Raw genomic sequence first — 15,719 nt, 5'->3', positions numbered from 1 at the left:
GGGTGTTGTGTCTTTGCTGTGGAGGCGTTTTCCTCACGTTCTGTGAGCTGCCTTTTCATTCCTCTGGAAATACTCTGATGCACAAAAGTTTTTCAGCTTGATGAGGTAGAAGTCACATGTGTTTTCTTCTGTTGCTGGCACTGCTGTCCCTTTGGAGCGGATGGCTTCTGGGTGGGATTCCGGGCACCGCATCGCCTCCTGACATGTCCTGTGTCTCACGCAGTCGTACCTGCTGATGGCGACGGTCATCTTCCTTCCCTACGTCAGCAAGGCCTCCAGCTGGTGCAAGGGCAGGCTTGTGGGTAGGTGCTCGGGCAGGCTGGTGTGTGGGGCCTCGGCACTGCTCCCTAAGGCCTGTGGAGCGTGGGAAGGGCCCAGGCACCCATGACAGCCAGGTGTCCCTGCAGAGTCCCCTCCCCTGGCCAGCTTCTCCCTCCTGCGCGTCCACAGGCCCCCAAGAGCCCCCAGCTCACAGCGTGGAATTCTTCACTTTTGACCTGCATGAACCTCTCAGCAAGGAGCGGGTGGAGGCCTTCAGCGACGGGGTCTACGCCATTGTTGCCACACTCCTCATTCTGGACATCTGGTAAGGACCCAGGCTTGAGGGAGGGGGTCCACGCCTGCCTCTCATCATCCAGCCCTACAGAGGCAGGTGCCGAGGTCTCCTGATGCCAACCTGGACAGAGCTCCCCAGAGCTCAGGGTCTCCTGTGCTGAAGGGGGGGGGCATCAGCGGTCACTTCTCCCTTCCCCAAGCTGGGTAGATGGGTGTGGACGGGCATTGCCCCAGGCCCACCCTCCCCTCCTCCCCCCCGCCCCCCCAGCCTCTTCCCCTTCTCCCCCAGGACTCCCCCTCCCTCCCGCCCCCTCCCCCCCCAGGCCTCCCTGCCCCCCTTCCCCTGCATCCTCCCTTCTGCTCAGTTTTCCCTTCACTCTGCACTCTTCTGCTTCACCTGATCTACCTCCTCTCTGTCAAAGTTCTCATTTTAGTTACTGCATTTTTATTTTTAGCTGTTTCATCTGCTTTTTTTTTCTTCATATTTTCCATTCTTTTTTAGAGCCTCTTGTTTCTTTGATCCTATTTCAGTACGCTTATTTTGTCGGACAGGTTACACCATTTTGATTTTACATTTTTGTATCTGATGGTCTAAAGTGTTAGTTCTCCTAATTCTCTCCTGATAGCTTTTTCCTACTGTAATTTGTCAATTTTTAAAATTTGGGAGCAAACGTTCATTGGTGCCGACCTCGGAGGCCTAAACCTAAGGTTCCAGAATGGTGCGGCTTTGCTTCTGCCACTAGGGCCCAGCTGCAAGGAGCAGTGGAGGCTGGGGGCCTCTGCCCGAAGCCACAGCCCCAGCACCTGGGGGCATTTGCCCCTACCTTCGGACTCTTGCAGCCCTCCCTTCGCGGCCCCCCCCCAGACACATGGGTAGCCCACCATTGTGAGCTGAGAGGTGTCCCAGGTGCTTCCCCCCAGCCTGGGATCAGGGGTGGGCTCCCTGGGCCGTGCAGTCGGGGGCATCCACCCGGGGAGAACCCCGAGATGTGTCTTAGAGTTGCTCCTTCCAGCAACGTTCGGCCCAGCAACCTGAGAACCACAGAGGCTGACCGCGCCCCCGTCTGCAGGACCACCGCCCAAGTGGATGGGCAGCTGCGGGGGGAGTGGACAGACCTCACGCACACCCAGCTGTGGAGGCCAGGGGGGCTGAGGGGACAGTGCTGCCCACCCGGCCTGCACAGAGACAGGACGCCGGGACATCTGCGCTTCAGAGGCACAACACGGAATTGCTTGGTGTCTGTGTGCTGACCACAGCTTTCCATGTCGTTCTCTGAAATGCACGTGTGCTCGTCCAGGCTGGGGTGGGGTGGGGGTGCAGCCCTGACCCGACGCCCCGCGTCGAGGCTGTGACAGATGCTGTGTGTTGACCGTCCTCAGCGAGGACAACGTCCCAGACTCCAAGGACGTCAAGGAGAAGTTCCACGGCAGTCTGGTGGCAGCGCTGAGCGAGTACGGGCCACACTTCCTGGCCTACTTCGGCTCCTTCGCCACCGTGGGCCTGCTTTGGTTTGCCCACCACTCGCTCTTCCTGCACATCCGCAAGACCACGCAGTCCATGGGGCTGCTCAACACGCTCTCACTGGCCTTCGTGGGCGGCCTCCCTCTGGCCTACCAGCAGACCTCGGCCTTCGCCCAGCAGCCCCACCAGGAGCTCGAGAGCGTGCGCGTCAGCTGCGCCATCATCTTCTTCGCCAGCATCTTCCAGTTTGCCATCTGGACCACGGCCCTGTTGCACGAGGGGGAGACGCTGCAGCCCTCGGCACGCTTCGGGGGCCACGAGCACGCGTTCATGTTTGCCAAGCTCACGCTGTACCCCTGCGTCAGCCTGCTGGCCTTTGCCTCCACCTGCTTCCTGAGCCGGTTCAGCGCGGCCATCTTCCACCTCACCCAGATCGCGGTGCCCTTCGCCTTCCTGCTGCTTCGCCTCCTCGTACGCCTGGCCCTGGCCCCCCTGCGTGCCCTGCGGGGCCTCAGCCTGCCAGCACACCGGAGCGAGGACGACGCACGCGCCCCGCTCCTGCCTTCTGCCCACTAGCTCTGGGTGTGTGCCCGCCCGCCCCGGCCCACCCCGGCCCACCCCAGCCCGTTTGGTTCTTATTTCCATCGTTCTGCTCTAGAGCCCTAGCGAGGGTTTCTGCTTCTGCAGACAGCGCGACAGGAGCTTGGCATCTGCGTGTCCGTCTCTGTCCTGAGCCCACATTCTCTATCTTCGTGAAGCCGAGCCGCGCGGGTGCTCGAGCTCCCGCTGGGAGCCCACGGCGTCAGCCCTGAGCGGGGCGTGGGTCCCCAGGCACAGAGGAGATGGCAGGCCAGCAATGCCCACACTGTATTTGTCCTGGACATAAATTAGGCTTACATTCAGGTAGTGACAAGGTACACAAGGGCCTGGGTGCCAAGCCCACACTGCCCCCTCTGGGCACACAGACTCACTTAAATACAGGACAGACAGCTACAGGCCAGAACCAGCGCCAAGGCCTGCAAAGCAAACACTAATTGCACCACCGGGGACATCACGGTGGACACACACTTGTGTGCTGGGGGCACAGGAGTGTCCCGTCACAAATGGCCACAACAGTGCATGTGTGCAGTTTGGGCAGAAGCTTGGGGGACACGGGGCTGGCAGGGCGGAGCCTGGCCAGACGGCGCCGACAGCAAAGAGCCAGGACAAGTGGAGAGACGTGGTTCCTGGGCCTCGCTGGGGGGGCTCTGGAGACTCCCCAGACCGACCAGGGGCCTGTCTGAGCTCAGCGTGGTGGGGGCCTGGGCGTCTGGTCAGCCTGACAAGCGCTGGGAATGGGCATGCTGATTGTTCACAAACAGGTGATTAAAGCTGGCTCCTCCCCACGTCACACCTTGTAAACTTTCTCTGGGCCTCCCAGCCCAGGCTTCCATGGGTTTGCTTCTGGTCCCTTCCGGGCACGCTCTGCCCCACCCCTGTGAGGGCCCAGTTCCCCTCCTGCTCCATCGTCAGGATGCTGGCCAAGCCCACCCGGCCTCGGGCCCCTCCGACCCCCAGGTGCAGCCTAAGCAGCTCCTCCACAGTGGTGAGCCCAGCAGAGAAGGCACCTTTCCCCCGGGACAGGTGGCAGGTGCCCCCACCCAGCCCTCAGTGGGACAGTCGGTCGGAAGACCTGCTGGCTGGGGCATTCGGGGTCTGTACTGGGCACATTCTGTTAGGAGCATCTGGGGGGTTGGCCCAGGATTCAGTGCTGCCCAGCTCAACAGGCTCAGAGATGGTGCAGGACGCAAAGGGAGAAGTGCCTGCCACGCACGATGGTGGCCTGGACCCCAGGGGGCGGGACGATTGGCCAGCCAAAGCCCCGCGCCCACCCTGTTGCTGCATCAGAGGCCAGGGGGGCAGCACCTGCCACCCACCCCGCAGCTTCCGTGTGGCACAGGGGTGAGGGGGAGACGCCCCCAGTCAAAGCTGCAGGCAAGTCCATCCATCACAGGTTGGCGGCGGCTGCTGCTGGACAGGCACGCTGCTCCAGGGCCCTCCTCTACTTGGGGTCCCCTTCAGGGACAGGCATCCCATCTGCTCGGGCATCCTTGGGGGTCCCTGCCTTCCTGGGCTTCTGCTTGGTCTTCCTGAGCATGTGGACCTGTCCCAGGACAGGGCAGGTCAAAGGGCTGGGTGATATTGCAGGCACAGTGGCAGCCCACTTGACAGAAGGGGTGCGGGGTGGTTCAGCCTGTGGGCCCCTCCCGTCGCGTACCCAGGGGGCTGTTGGGGAAGAACGGGCTGCAGCAGGCTCTCAGGCTCCACCCCGCTCACCCCGTGTGGTACCTTGGGGCCCGCAGCCGAGATGATCATGTGCCCAGGAGCCTGGATCCAGGGCTCTCCATCCACCTGCACAGGTGTGGCCTTGAGGAGAGTGACGCGGAAGTAGGAGCCCTGGGCGATGCGAATGCCAGAGCGCAGCCCACCCTGGACCTGGCCCTGATAGAGGGGGAGGGCCGGCTGGGTTCAGCGGGCTGCGGTCCCACGCCGCGGGCCCATCCCCACCTGCCCACACTCACCATGTGCATGACGCCGGTCACCCCCACCACCTCTAGCAGCCCGTCATCCATGCGTGGCTTCTCGAACCTTGAGTCACTGTCGGAGCCCCACAGATCGGCCCCTGAGCCCCAGCTGCACCGAGGGAAGGGCGCACAGGTAAGTGGGCAGGCGGACCAGGGCTTCGAGCCCCACCTGAGGCCAGAGCCCCCTGGAGCCCCACCCACTGGCACCTGGGGATGTTGATGAAGATGAGACCCTCGATGCTTGGCAGCTCTACTTCCTGCTGCTCCACCTGCAGCCGGATCTCTTTGTGCAAGCCGCGGGAGTGGCTGATCTTCTGCAGCCCGACTCGCACATACACACCCTTGTTGTGGAACCTGCAGGAGAGGTGTGCGCCTACTGTCGAGGTGGAGCCCTTGCTCTAAGACAATCCCCCAAGTTCCAGTCCCATCCACCAATTCCTGCTGGTGAGTCCCCAGGAAGTACGCTGTCACCAGGGGGCAGCCCTGCTGTCCAGAGCGGTCCCAAGCCCCCATCCTTGATCTTCCGGCACCTGCTCGTGAACTTGCCAGGCTCCTCCTCCCGTGCCTGGTGGAAGTCCAGGCTTAGCTCTGCGTCGATGCCAATCCCACAGTAGTTACTCATCTGCACAATCTAGAGACAAGACACGTTCTCCCATGACCCTGGTCAGCCCCCACCAGGTCCTTCCCGCGTCCCCCAGGCTGGGCCCAGCCTCCTCATCTCCAACCCAACTCTGCCGCCGTTGTCAGAGCTGCTTCTGTTCTGTAATTGCCCTTCACCCAGGAGGAGGCAAGCATCTGAGCCAGCCAGCCTGGGATGTCCCCAGCAAGCCACGGCTGACAGTGCCTCGGCTTCCCCATAAAGGGGGTGGCCGGGACACGCACAAATCCCCGGGCAGAAGTGTGGAGCTGCCGGTGGGGGGCTCCCTGGTACCTTGGGGGGCTCCACGTCTGCCACGCTGTTCTCTGCACCGCCAGTGTCGTGAGCATCCAGCAGAATGGTCCAGCGGTCCATGAGCACAGCGTCGGCCTCATCCACGGACACCAGCACGGAGAACGGGTCCTCGCCACTGTAGCCCGCCCCCCAGCGGAGGACCCGGCCAAGGTCATTCCCTGGGACAGCGACAAGCGAAAACAGACTCTCCACACCACCGACCCGCCCGCCCCCCCCGCCCCAGGCCCGTCCCCCGACCTGCTGGCTGACCCCACCTGTGCCCAGCGGCAAGATGGCCACGGAAGGCTCCGGGCAGGCCAGACGGTGCCGCATCTCCTCCAGGGCGGCGAGCACCCAGCCCACGGTGCCGTCCCCCCCGCACACCAGCACCCGGAAGCAGGGCACCCGGGAGAACACGTGGAACCTGGCGAGAGGCGAATGGGGGGCTCTGTACGCGTGCATGCCAGGGGCAGCCCCCGAACCCCACGCAGAACGGCCTGGACGCGTCTGTTCCCTCCAGCCTCTCGACAGCCGCGTGCAAGCACCCCCTGAGGCTCGTCAGGCTGAGCGGCACAGCGGGCACCCCCACACTCACCCGGGAAGAGGCCCCCCGTTGGTCAGTTCAAAGACCTGGTGAGGGTTCAGCAGCTTCCGAAAACTACAGAGCAGGTCACGGCCCTTGAGGCCTCCACTCTTGGGGTTCACAAACACGAGGAGGGGGGAGGAGTCTGGGGGCAGCTTCGTGTGCTGACAGATGGGGGGCTGGGTTAGTGCAGGTTCTCAAGGCCACCCCACGGGGGCAGTGACAAGTCCTCCAACCCTGTGCCCACACAGCCCGAGCCTACCTGGGGCCAGCCCCCCGCCCGAGGAAGGCACACATGGGGCCCAGGGGGGCTACCTGGCCACCCCCACCTTGCCACTGACCACTCAAGGCATCCCCCGCCCCCAGCAGAGGAGGCACTCACAGCCGCTAGCCAACGGGGCAGAGATGAGGCCGGCCGGCCTGGAGCTCTGAGCAAATGGGCCACGCCACCATCCACTGCGACCCTCGTGGCCAGACCGTGCCCACTACCTGACCCGTGCAGCCCAGATGCCGAGGCTGGACACCCACGCGGGATTCCAGCTGCCCCTCCTGCACTCCTCAGGGCCCCTGCCCACCCACACCACAGCGAGCAGGAGCAACTGGGCTCAGAGTGGCCCCACGCCTCCCCTGGCAGAAGTCGTCCATCTCCCAAGAGCCCTCAAAACGCGGTGCCCAGAGAGCGCGGGCAGGGGGCTCAGGCCCCCACAATGGTGAGGATGCTGGGGTGCCCTGGGGTCCCATGGTGGGAGGTGCTCGGTAACAGGCACAAGCTCAGCAGCAGCTCAAGACCAAGGACGCCCCTGGGGTGACATGTGACCCACGGGGCAGAGCTCCTGCAGTCATCCCTCACCTGCTCACCCCAAAGCAGGTAGCTGCCAGGAGAGAAAAAGGGCACGTCGGCACTGCCCACCCAGCTCTGCCAACAGGGCCAGCTGCCAGGGGCCCTGACCTGCCCGGGGCTGCATCCTCATCAGGACAGCAGGAGGGCACCCGGCTCAGGATAGGAGGGGGCGGCCAGGCCTAGGCGTCGCCCACCCGCTCACAGTGAACTCATCTACTCTAATTCTGCTTCACCTGGACAGGGGCCCGGGGTCAGGGACAGAGTAGTCACAGACAGCTCTGGTGAAACCTTGGGGGCCAGCAGGGCTGAGGACCAGAGACTGCTGGCAAAGACATGGGAGTGTAGGGCAGGACCTGGGGCTCTGGCCCCTCACCCTGCCCTGACCTGCCTGGTGTCCACCTGGCCCTGCGCTCGCCCCCAGCTCAGACTTCCAGACGCTGTCCGAAGTCAGGGAGCCCCACCTCCTGGCCAGAGGTGGCCCAGGTCTCCCAAGCAGGGGGAGTGGGGCCAGGTCCCAGTGGCCCTTGGCCTTCCACCCGTCAGCCATGGTGCAGGCCTGTCACCCCCGGACCTCGGGCTCCTCCCCTGCTGTGAGCTGTGTCCCTGACGGCACCCACTCACCAACACGTCTGGGAGCACCAGGGCGGTCAGCGGCCGGCCGTGCACAGCTGTGTCCCTGACCAGCATGTACAGTCGCTCAGCCTCTGTGAAGGAGGCCACGTCCAGCACCACTGCACCTGCAGCAAAGGGGCCGTAAGCTCAGACCGCAACCTCCCCTCGTCCCACTGCCAGAAAGGACCCTGGGTCTGGCTGTCCGACGGCATCCGCAGGATGCAGGCCCACCGTCCCCGTGGAGCCTTTAAGGATGGCCAAGGTCAGAGACAGGATATGGAGGCGGATGGAAGAGGGCAGTGTGGCTGGGCACACCCTCATCCCTGAGGCCCCTGGGGGGCGAGGAAAGCTCCCACAAGAACGGAGGACACTGATGACTGCTGGGGACCCACAGAAGGGACTGGGGCTCATGGGAATGTCCTCCCACTTCTGGGTAGATCTGAAGTCTCCCATGAAAAAAAGATGCAAACCCAAGGGCAGAACAGGTTTTGCAGAAAAGTCCTCTGCAACTCAGTCACATTTTAGCAAAAGCACGACAGCCGTAAGCCAGGAAAAAAACCAGAAATGGGTCCCTCACATGGGGTTCCCCAATAAAAAGGTCAGGTCCTCAACAAAATGGAACAGTGAACACGAAGGCAAGAAGGGCAGGTCTTTCCACTTAACTCCAAGGAACGACCTTTGGCCAAATCTGATCGCGGCCCAGGGCGGCGGCTCACCTTGGGAGGAGTAAACGTGGCTCACGGACACCAGGCCAGCTGCAAAGACAGGCTGCCGTCAGGGGAGGCAAGCGGTCTGGGCACGGCCTTCCCCCCACCTCCAGCTGCCACTGTTTATAGCTGGGCCCACGACCCAGCAGGGGCAGCTCCCCCAACCCATCCCTCCCCAGCCCAGAGCCAAGGGCAGAAAAGGCAAAGGCTAGACCTCAGGAGTCTCAGAAGCCCCTCAGGAGGTGAGGACACAGACCCACTGAGTGGCAGTTGGCAAAGGCTCAGGCACGAGTGGCGGGGGAGGAGGGGAGCAGGAGAACCAGCCCCCGCGGCCTGCTCTCAGAAGCCCTCCCTTCCTCTCCCTGCTCCCAGGTCAGCCAGGCCATCACACCTTTGGTGGCCGCAGCCTCCTCCAGCAGGCTGCCATACTCCTGGGCAGACAGGCCGGGAGGCAGGCCAGCAACATACAGGGAGACGTGCGGGACCACAACTCTGCTCTCAGCCACGTAGAACCGCACCTGGGTCATCTGCCGCAGGGACGTCTGTGGGGAAGCAGAACACTGAGCAGAGCACTCAGGGAGGGCCCCGCAGCGCCCGGCCCCTCCACCCTCCTCATCCAGAAAGACTCCCCAGGCTGAACCACACCAAGATGGAAAGGGACATACAGGCTTCCTCCCTTGGCACAAACTCCTCAACTGCCCTCGGGGAGCTCCAGGGGGTGGGGTCTGTGGCTCACGACCCCACCTTCTGGGGAAAAGGTGGCGTTAGCAAGCAGAGACCCGCCAGGCCCAGGAGCACTGGCACGGCCAGCCAGGAGTGACGTGGTGTCCTGGGGACAGGCTCCCTCACTAGGAGGCAGCGGCCACGGCCAAAGGCTGGTGGCTCCGCAGGGACCAGCATTCACACCCAATGACCTGCCGGATGTCACGAAGCCGGGCGAGCAAGGGCTCCTCGTCCTCCAGCACCGTCCGCTGGACTGCAAGAACGAAAGGCAGGGTCCGTGGGCACCAGGTGCCATGCCCAACCTCTGCTGCCCGCAGACCTCAGGGCGCCCGGGGGGCAGATCAGGGGACATCGACCGCGGGCTACCACTCACCTTGCCTGCTACCCATGAGCACCTCCACCAGCTGGAAGCTCTCAGGACCCTCGGCCTGTGGGGGGCAGGGTTTGAGGCATCGGGCCTGGACCTGTGACTCGCCCAGGACTCCCCCCAGGCTGGCTGGGACCACAGCAGCATACACACCTGACGTCCGAGCAGTGGGAGAACCTCCAGCACCACAGTCCGGGCAGTGCTCTGTGGGGTCACACGGATGGACACGTAGGCCACACCCACCCTGCAGGGAACAATCTCAGGAGCTTGGGTCACATGGCCCCCACCCCTCCCAACTCCCGCTGGCAGACCCTGGGCCTTGTGCCTGGGTCTCACTTGAGCCAGGCAGGGTAGATCCTCAGGACTTCCTGGGTGTGGGGCAGAGCGCGGATGATCCAGGCCTCGGGTGCAGCCTCTCGGGATCCAGGGCCTCTGCTGTCCTCCCCCTCTGCACTCCCACCAGCCCGGGTCTTGCCCCGTGCCCCAGGGTCCGCAGCGTGGACAGGTAGGGGGAGTGCCTGCAGCTCAAAGTCTCGAGGGTCCTCCATGACATAGTAAGCCCGGAGAGCCGCCTCCTGCGGGGGGGGGGGGGGGGCACATGTGGACAGGAGCCAGGGCCAGGCTGGATGCCACAAAGCGCCCCCAGGAATGGGCCCTGCCTCAGCCCCTGTCGGCGCTCTCTCGTACCAGCACCTCCTCGCTCCTGGCCAGGCGGGGGACAATGATGACTCGAAAGTGGTTTCTCTGCAGAGCATCGTTGCCATCAAAGATCTTCAGGGTCTGTTTGCCTGGGCCAGAGAAGTGGGTATGGATCCATGGAGTGGGGTACAGGCTGGGGACAGGACAGGGCATGGGGTGAGGGATGGGAATGGGGACAGGGGGCACAAGGGACAGGATGGGTGGACAGGGCGGCGGGCCAGGCAACAGCTAAGAGGCACTTACTGGACTCCGGGGCCAGCACCTCTCTGCCCAGGCCAGCAGGGCTACTTCCGTCCACACCATCGTCCCCCTCACCTGCGGGAGGGGCACAGCTGACCTCGTACTCGGGGCCTACCCCCAGCCCCCACGCCTGGCCCCAGCACAGCCCTTCACGCACCTGGCTCCGGGGCCGCGCTCTCAGAGATGCGGAAACAGTGCATTTTACTGAAGTTTCGGGACAGCAGGCGCACGCACGCAGGGGGCAGGACCATGGTGCGCAAGCGCCCAAACGTGCACTCCGGGGCGAGCGCCGCCGAGCAGACTGAGTGGGCCTGGAGATGGGGGCATGGACTCGCCCTCAGCCACTCCGCAGGGGCCCACGCTGGACTGGTGGCCCCTAACCAGGCCACGACAGGGCGCACTGGCGGGCGGCACCACCCTCAGACCAGAAGGATCCCCGACTCTGTACAACGGGGACCATCCCCCGCCCCGACAGTGTGCGATGCAGACGGGTGAGAGTGGAAGGACGCACCACACCTGCTCCCAGGACCTCCATCCTGCTTTCCAAAGGGTTAGTACATCCACGCCGCCCCACCCCCAAGGACCATGACACCCCGCCCCCCAGGAACCCCACCGCCCCATTCCGCCCCCTCAAAGCCCCTCCTGCACGCCGCGCCGCCCCCGCCCCCAGGGCCCCCGCCCCCCGCAAAGCCCCTCCTGCACGCCGCGCCGCCCCCGCCCCCAGGGCCCCCGCCCCCCGCCCCCCGCAAAGCCCCACCTGCACGCCGCACCACTCGCAGCGCACGCCCGCCAGGACGTCGGAGGAGCCGCACGTCTTCCTGCAGACCTCGCAGCGCGCACCGGAGGGCAGGTTCCCCTCCCGCCAGTGATGGTGGTGCGTGTCCTGCGGAGGGGGCCGTCGCCGGTGGCTCAGCCAGCCCCCCAGCACGCCCCTCCCCCGCCTTCCCCCCCAAGGCGTCTGGCCCTGTGCACTCACGTGGTCCCGGTGCCCGTCCCCGTGGCACTGGCGGCAGTCGCTGCAGGCGAAGGGCACACAGTCGGGGTGAACGTGCAGCTCACACACTGGGGGGCGGGCAGGGTTAAGGGCCTCTCGCCGCTCCCCACAGCCCTGCCCCCTTCTCGCGGGCATCTCTGCCAAGGCCGGCCAGTCCGGCCACACTTCCTTGATCCTTCCTGGGGTGGGAGCTCTCAGGAGGGGAGCCCCTCTCGGAGGACGGGAGCCGGCTTCTCCTCCTGTCTCCCTGCGTGGCCCCCTGCACCTGCTTCCCACAAACACGCCCCCCCCATCAGTGCCCAGGGCACCACCCCATCTCCTGCCCAGCTGCCTGGCCACAGCGAGGTGTGGGCCACCCTGGGCAGCAGAGATCAGGCCCCTGGTGAGTGGTGCAGGATGGGGGGGCGGGGGGGCTCAGCAGTGGTGCAGGATGGGGGGGGCGGGGGGGCTCAGCAGTACCTTCACAGCGGAGTGCAGGGGCCTCCAGGGTCTTGCGGCACACGGCGCAGAACTTGCGCTTGTAGAGACCCCGCGGGCCAAAGCAGTGGGCCACGGGGACCTGCAGGGAGCAGAGCTCCCCCTCAGCCTGGGGCCTACCTGCCAGCGCCCATCCAGGGCCAGGAGGCCTCGTCCTCTACACCCTCAACAGCTCCCACTGCCACCCACACCCCCTGCCTGACCCCTGCGGTCCCCCTAAATCCTCGCCCGCCCCTCTGTGCCTCCTAGGGGTCCTGCCGAACTGCCCAGTCTCCTGAGTCCTTGTAGGACCAAGGCCAGCTGTGATCTCAGGCAGCCCTTTCTGCAGGGAACACCCCGGCTGGTTCTGCCCATAGCCTGATTCAGCTGTGCAGTCCAGGAAGCTTGGGCACCAGCAGCTTCCTCCAGGCCTGTTCCCCTGCCCTCAGGACACATCTGGGGCAAGCTGGACCAAGCACACAGGGACAGAGGTCCACCAAAAGGCAGGATGAGCAGTGCTGGGTGCCAGGGACCCCCGAGAGGAGTGGTCAGAACCAGTGGGAAGTGAGGCCCGCTGCTGTCCTGGGAGGGGTTCACATCCTGGGGACCCAAAGCAGCACAATGGAACACTCCCACCCCATCCAACCAGCCAGCCTCTCAGCCCAGGACCTGCCGCAAGAGCCAGCTTCCCCAAGCCCTCTGCCCACACTGCATACGCACCCGGACCAGGCTGGGGGCCACACCCGCACAGGGGGTCTTCACGTGCTTCAGGCACTTCTCGTGGGACATGAAGTTGCAGACTGTGGAATGAGAGTTGCATGAGTTGGCCCCTGTCCAACCCCAGGCTTTGGCCAACAGAACCACCAGGGGCCATGGCCAGGTGCCAGCATTCTGACAGGGCAGTGCACCTCTCACAGTGGGCCCGCTCTGCCAGAGCTGGAGGGGAGTCAGCATGGGGTGAGTCGCTGCAGCTCCCCCCCCAGCTCCGACCCAGCGTGCGCAATGGAGAAAGTGACTCCGTCTCCACCGTCGTGGGGGCAGAGGGAGGGCATGGTCACAGCCTCCCTCCACAGAAGCGCCAGGGACACCCTGATCCTCTGCCCCACGCCACCTCTCATCCCAAGAGCCCAGAGTGGGGATGACGCTGTGTCCTAGAGTCTTGAGAGTGGCCCCTGCCCCTTGCACACAGGGAAACACTCCAATCTGTTGGCCCTGAGGTGCAGGCAGGTAAGTGGGCATCTCCCCCGAGACCAGCTTCACCAAGAACATCCTTCCCTCACTCCCCTACAACTCAAAAGACCCCTAACTAGCCCTCCCGTGTGGTGTGCCTGCTGAGACCAGGGCCAGTCTGTAATGGGCCAGGGCCCCCGAGGCAGGCAGGATGGCCAGCCCAGGGATGGTTGCACCTGCCCCCGCCCAGAGGGGTAGACAGCCCAGAGGCTCTTTAGGCAGTGAGCACTCAGACGTACGCTGTGCCCGCGAGGCCACTAAGAAGGGGGCCCAGAGACGAACAGGATGGGAGGAGGAGCACAAGAGGAAGCAGCCTCTGGCAGCACAGACAGCAGTGAGTGGGCCTGGGGAGGGGGCAGGGGGCCTGGGGTGGGGTGGGTTAGACAAGGCAGCAAGAAGCTGGGAAGTGGGCAGGGGGCAGAACTCACTCTCCAACATAGCCCTTGGTGAAAAGTGTGACCGGGGGCCTTGAGGCAGCCCCTTCCCACCCACTGCAGCCCTACCCACGCGTCCCTAGGAGAAGGCAGGCCGGTCCTCCACAGGCTAGCAAGAACAGCCTGAGACCTTGCTTCAGAAAAACTACAGTAGGCTGGAGTCACATGGAAGCAGCAGGGAGGCAGAGAGGAAGGGTGAGCACTCCAGCTAGCTTCCCCTTCAGGGTACCCAGACTAGCTCTGTCCCGGAAGGCAGCAGCGGCGGGCAGGTGGCACCCAGCTCCTCTGGCCCACGGAGATAGGGCCCGATCACCCCACATCCCACATCCTGGGTACTCCCAGGCAAGGGAGGAGGCTCTTCCTCCCACACCCTTGTCAGGCCCCTCTGCTTGCCAAGATTACCACCCCTTCTCCATGGAGGTGGGGAGAAGGTCCATGTAGCTGCCCAGGGATGGCCTCCACGTCATCCCCCAAGCCCAGCCTCTTTACATGAGCTGCTTCGCCCTTTAGACCTAGAGCCCCACCTGCAGGAAGTCACCGCAGTGAGGAGGACCTGGAGTCCAGCCTCAGACCTGGAGCTCTGCCTTCACCACCCCTCACCTGTGCGGGGATCCTGGGTCCAGCCTCAGACCTGGAGCCTTACCTTCACCACCTCTCACCTGTGCGGGGATCCTGGGTCTAGCCTCAGGCCTAAAGCTGACTCAGCCTGCACAAGCACTTCTCCCTGCTCAGGTGAGCCTCTTGGCATGGGAGGCGGTAAGAAAGGGCAGTGTTTCTGATATGAGAGAATCTAGGGGTGACTCCCCCCAGGCCACCTGGTGCAGCACTAGGGAGTCAGATCAAGCATGCCATTTTTTTTTTGGCAGAAGGCATCCTGCATGAAGGGCCCAGCCTCCTCCACCCAGACCTGGTCAAGCCTTCTCTGTAAACTTTGGCGTTAAGTGGTCCCTCTGTCCCCAGAGACAAAAGCCTGTCTCCCCAAGTGGAAAAAAGGCTCCCCACATGCCACCTTCCACATCCCTGGGCAGCTCTGGTCCCCAGGGCCCACCCACCTGTCCTGCCAGAGGGAGCAGACTACAAGAGAGCAGACCTTGGAAGCCTGCACCCTCGATGTCCAATGAGCCAGAGGAGGCAAGGCCTCCTCGCCCGGCCAGCCAGCTTGGCAGCTAGGTGGGAGCCCTGTTGGGGCACGCCGCACTTGGCCCTGTGGGCAGCAGTGTGCATGCAGGGCAAAAAAGGCCCAGCACTAGGGTACAGGAACCAGTGGCCCAGACCAGCCCTGCCTGACCACACTGCTGCCCCTTGCTGCCCCAGCTGCTGGACTGAGGAGCCCAGACAAGGACCACCTGCTCAGGGTGGGCTGGACTCATCCCCCAGTCACTGCACCTGCCCCACGCCGCCCACAGTGCTCTTCCCCCATTGAATCCCAACCCCAGTGAGGGAGCACAGGGAGCAGTTTTTTCCTGCGGCCCACAGTCCTGGGGGAAGCCACCTGGTGCCCCCAAGCCCCTGGAAGAGCCAGTCCTTATCACCTCCCTGGACAGGGTCTGAGGCCAGCACACTCCTGCCCCGTGGGGCAGGCGGTTCTGTCCTGAGGAGGCCATTGCTGGGAGTGCAGAGGTCAGAGGTGAGGAGCCCATTCTGGGCCAGGGGCTGGGGTCTGTGATGGGGTCGCGGGCGCTCACCGTCGCACAGGAAGCCGGCCAACCCCCAGATGAAGTCGGAGCAAAGGTGGCAGAAGGTGGGCTTGGTGAGCGTCACCTTCCGGAAGCTGTGGCCAGACGCGGCGGGGCCTGGGGGCCTGGCGCCCGCCCGCTCCGGACCAGACCCCGGCCCCGGCCCCGGCCCCGGCCGCGCGCGGCCTCTGCCGCCTAGCTCGGGGCTGGAGGCCGGGCTGCCCGGGTGCGGCGAGCTACCGCCGAGCCAGGCACGGGCCCGGGGCTCGGCCGCCGCCGCCATCCCTGCCCGGGCGGCCCGAGCCCCGGCGGCGGGCGAGAGCCGGGTCCGCGCTGCGGGTGAGAGGGACCTCCGCCTCCCCGGCGACCCCGCGGTCCGCGCCGGGCTTCCGACTGCGCCTGCCGCCACTGCGCAGGCGCGCGCTCGGGGGCGGAGGCCGAGCAGCCGGGGGGCGGGGCCTGGGCTGGGGGCGGGCTGGGCGGTGGGCCTTCTGGGGCGGGGCTTGGAGGGGGCGGGGCCTGGGGCGGGGCGGAGGTGGGAGGCCGGTGGGCAGGCCTGCGGAGCCGGGGTCCGAGCCCGGGCCGAGTGGGGTGCCGCTTGGGGAGGTCTGGAGGGCAGGGGGGTGGGTCTGGCGTCCGGCCGAC

The 15,719-nt window shown here is 65.0% G+C and overlaps 2 protein-coding genes across 10 annotated transcripts in view; one reads left to right on the top strand and one right to left on the bottom strand.

The window, feature by feature from the left end:
* TMEM175 (transmembrane protein 175) overlaps window positions 1-3,407 on the top strand; it is a 26,233-nt gene extending 22,826 nt beyond the window's left edge. For 7 of the 8 annotated variants that reach the window (XM_081812828.1, XM_081812824.1, XM_081812821.1 and 4 more), the window contains 3 exons: window positions 224-302; window positions 451-586; window positions 1,936-3,407. In XM_081812828.1, the coding sequence (XP_081668954.1) occupies window positions 224-302; window positions 451-586; window positions 1,936-2,593 (873 nt within the window). In that variant the 3' untranslated portion in view covers window positions 2,594-3,407. The remainder of the gene's footprint in view (window positions 1-223; window positions 303-450; window positions 587-1,935) is intronic. The other variant, XM_081812827.1, reaches the window with a different exon arrangement.
* Window positions 2,866-15,469, bottom strand: DGKQ (diacylglycerol kinase theta). 2 transcript variants are annotated; one of them, XM_081812820.1, is made up of 23 exons: window positions 15,084-15,469; window positions 12,455-12,534; window positions 11,738-11,837; window positions 11,261-11,346; window positions 11,042-11,167; window positions 10,442-10,595; window positions 10,288-10,359; window positions 10,033-10,133; window positions 9,682-9,920; window positions 9,499-9,589; window positions 9,352-9,406; window positions 9,170-9,231; window positions 8,647-8,797; window positions 8,265-8,303; window positions 7,558-7,673; window positions 6,108-6,259; window positions 5,788-5,936; window positions 5,513-5,691; window positions 5,112-5,212; window positions 4,789-4,935; window positions 4,579-4,690; window positions 4,346-4,423; window positions 2,866-4,160 (listed from the first exon to the last, which is right to left on the bottom strand). In XM_081812820.1, exons 1-23 carry the CDS (start codon window positions 15,355-15,357, stop codon window positions 4,059-4,061), a joined length of 2,766 nt encoding a protein of 921 aa, XP_081668946.1. In that variant the 5' UTR covers window positions 15,358-15,469; the 3' UTR covers window positions 2,866-4,058. The 2 variants fall into 2 exon arrangements, with proteins under 2 accessions (XP_081668946.1, XP_006746833.2); XM_006746770.3 differs by having other exon boundaries at window positions 4,346-4,498; window positions 15,084-15,468.
* Window positions 15,470-15,719: the final 250 nt, after the last annotated feature.

Source organism: Leptonychotes weddellii, chromosome 2, assembly GCF_054177405.1.
Source record: "Leptonychotes weddellii isolate Sample4059 chromosome 2, ASM5417740v2, whole genome shotgun sequence".
NCBI classification, from domain to species: Eukaryota; Metazoa; Chordata; class Mammalia; order Carnivora; family Phocidae; genus Leptonychotes; species Leptonychotes weddellii.
The sequence above is the reverse complement of the archived record's forward strand: the minus strand, read 5'-3'. Positions and strand labels throughout refer to the sequence as shown.

What these genes read in the sequence shown, in the direction of transcription:
- DGKQ (XM_006746770.3), bottom strand. Translation starts at nt 15,357, where the DNA reads ATGGCGGCGGCGGCCGAGCCCCGGGCCCGTGCCTGGCTCGGCGGTAGC. An exon ending in CCCTGCACTCCGCTGTGAAG is followed by an intron (nt 11,347 to 11,737) that starts GTACTGCTGAGC and finishes CCCGCCCCCCAG; the next exon opens with TGTGTGAGCTGCACGTTCAC. An exon ending in GGAGGCTGCGGCCACCAAAG is followed by an intron (nt 8,304 to 8,646) that starts GTGTGATGGCCT and finishes CTGTCTTTGCAG; the next exon opens with CTGGCCTGGTGTCCGTGAGC.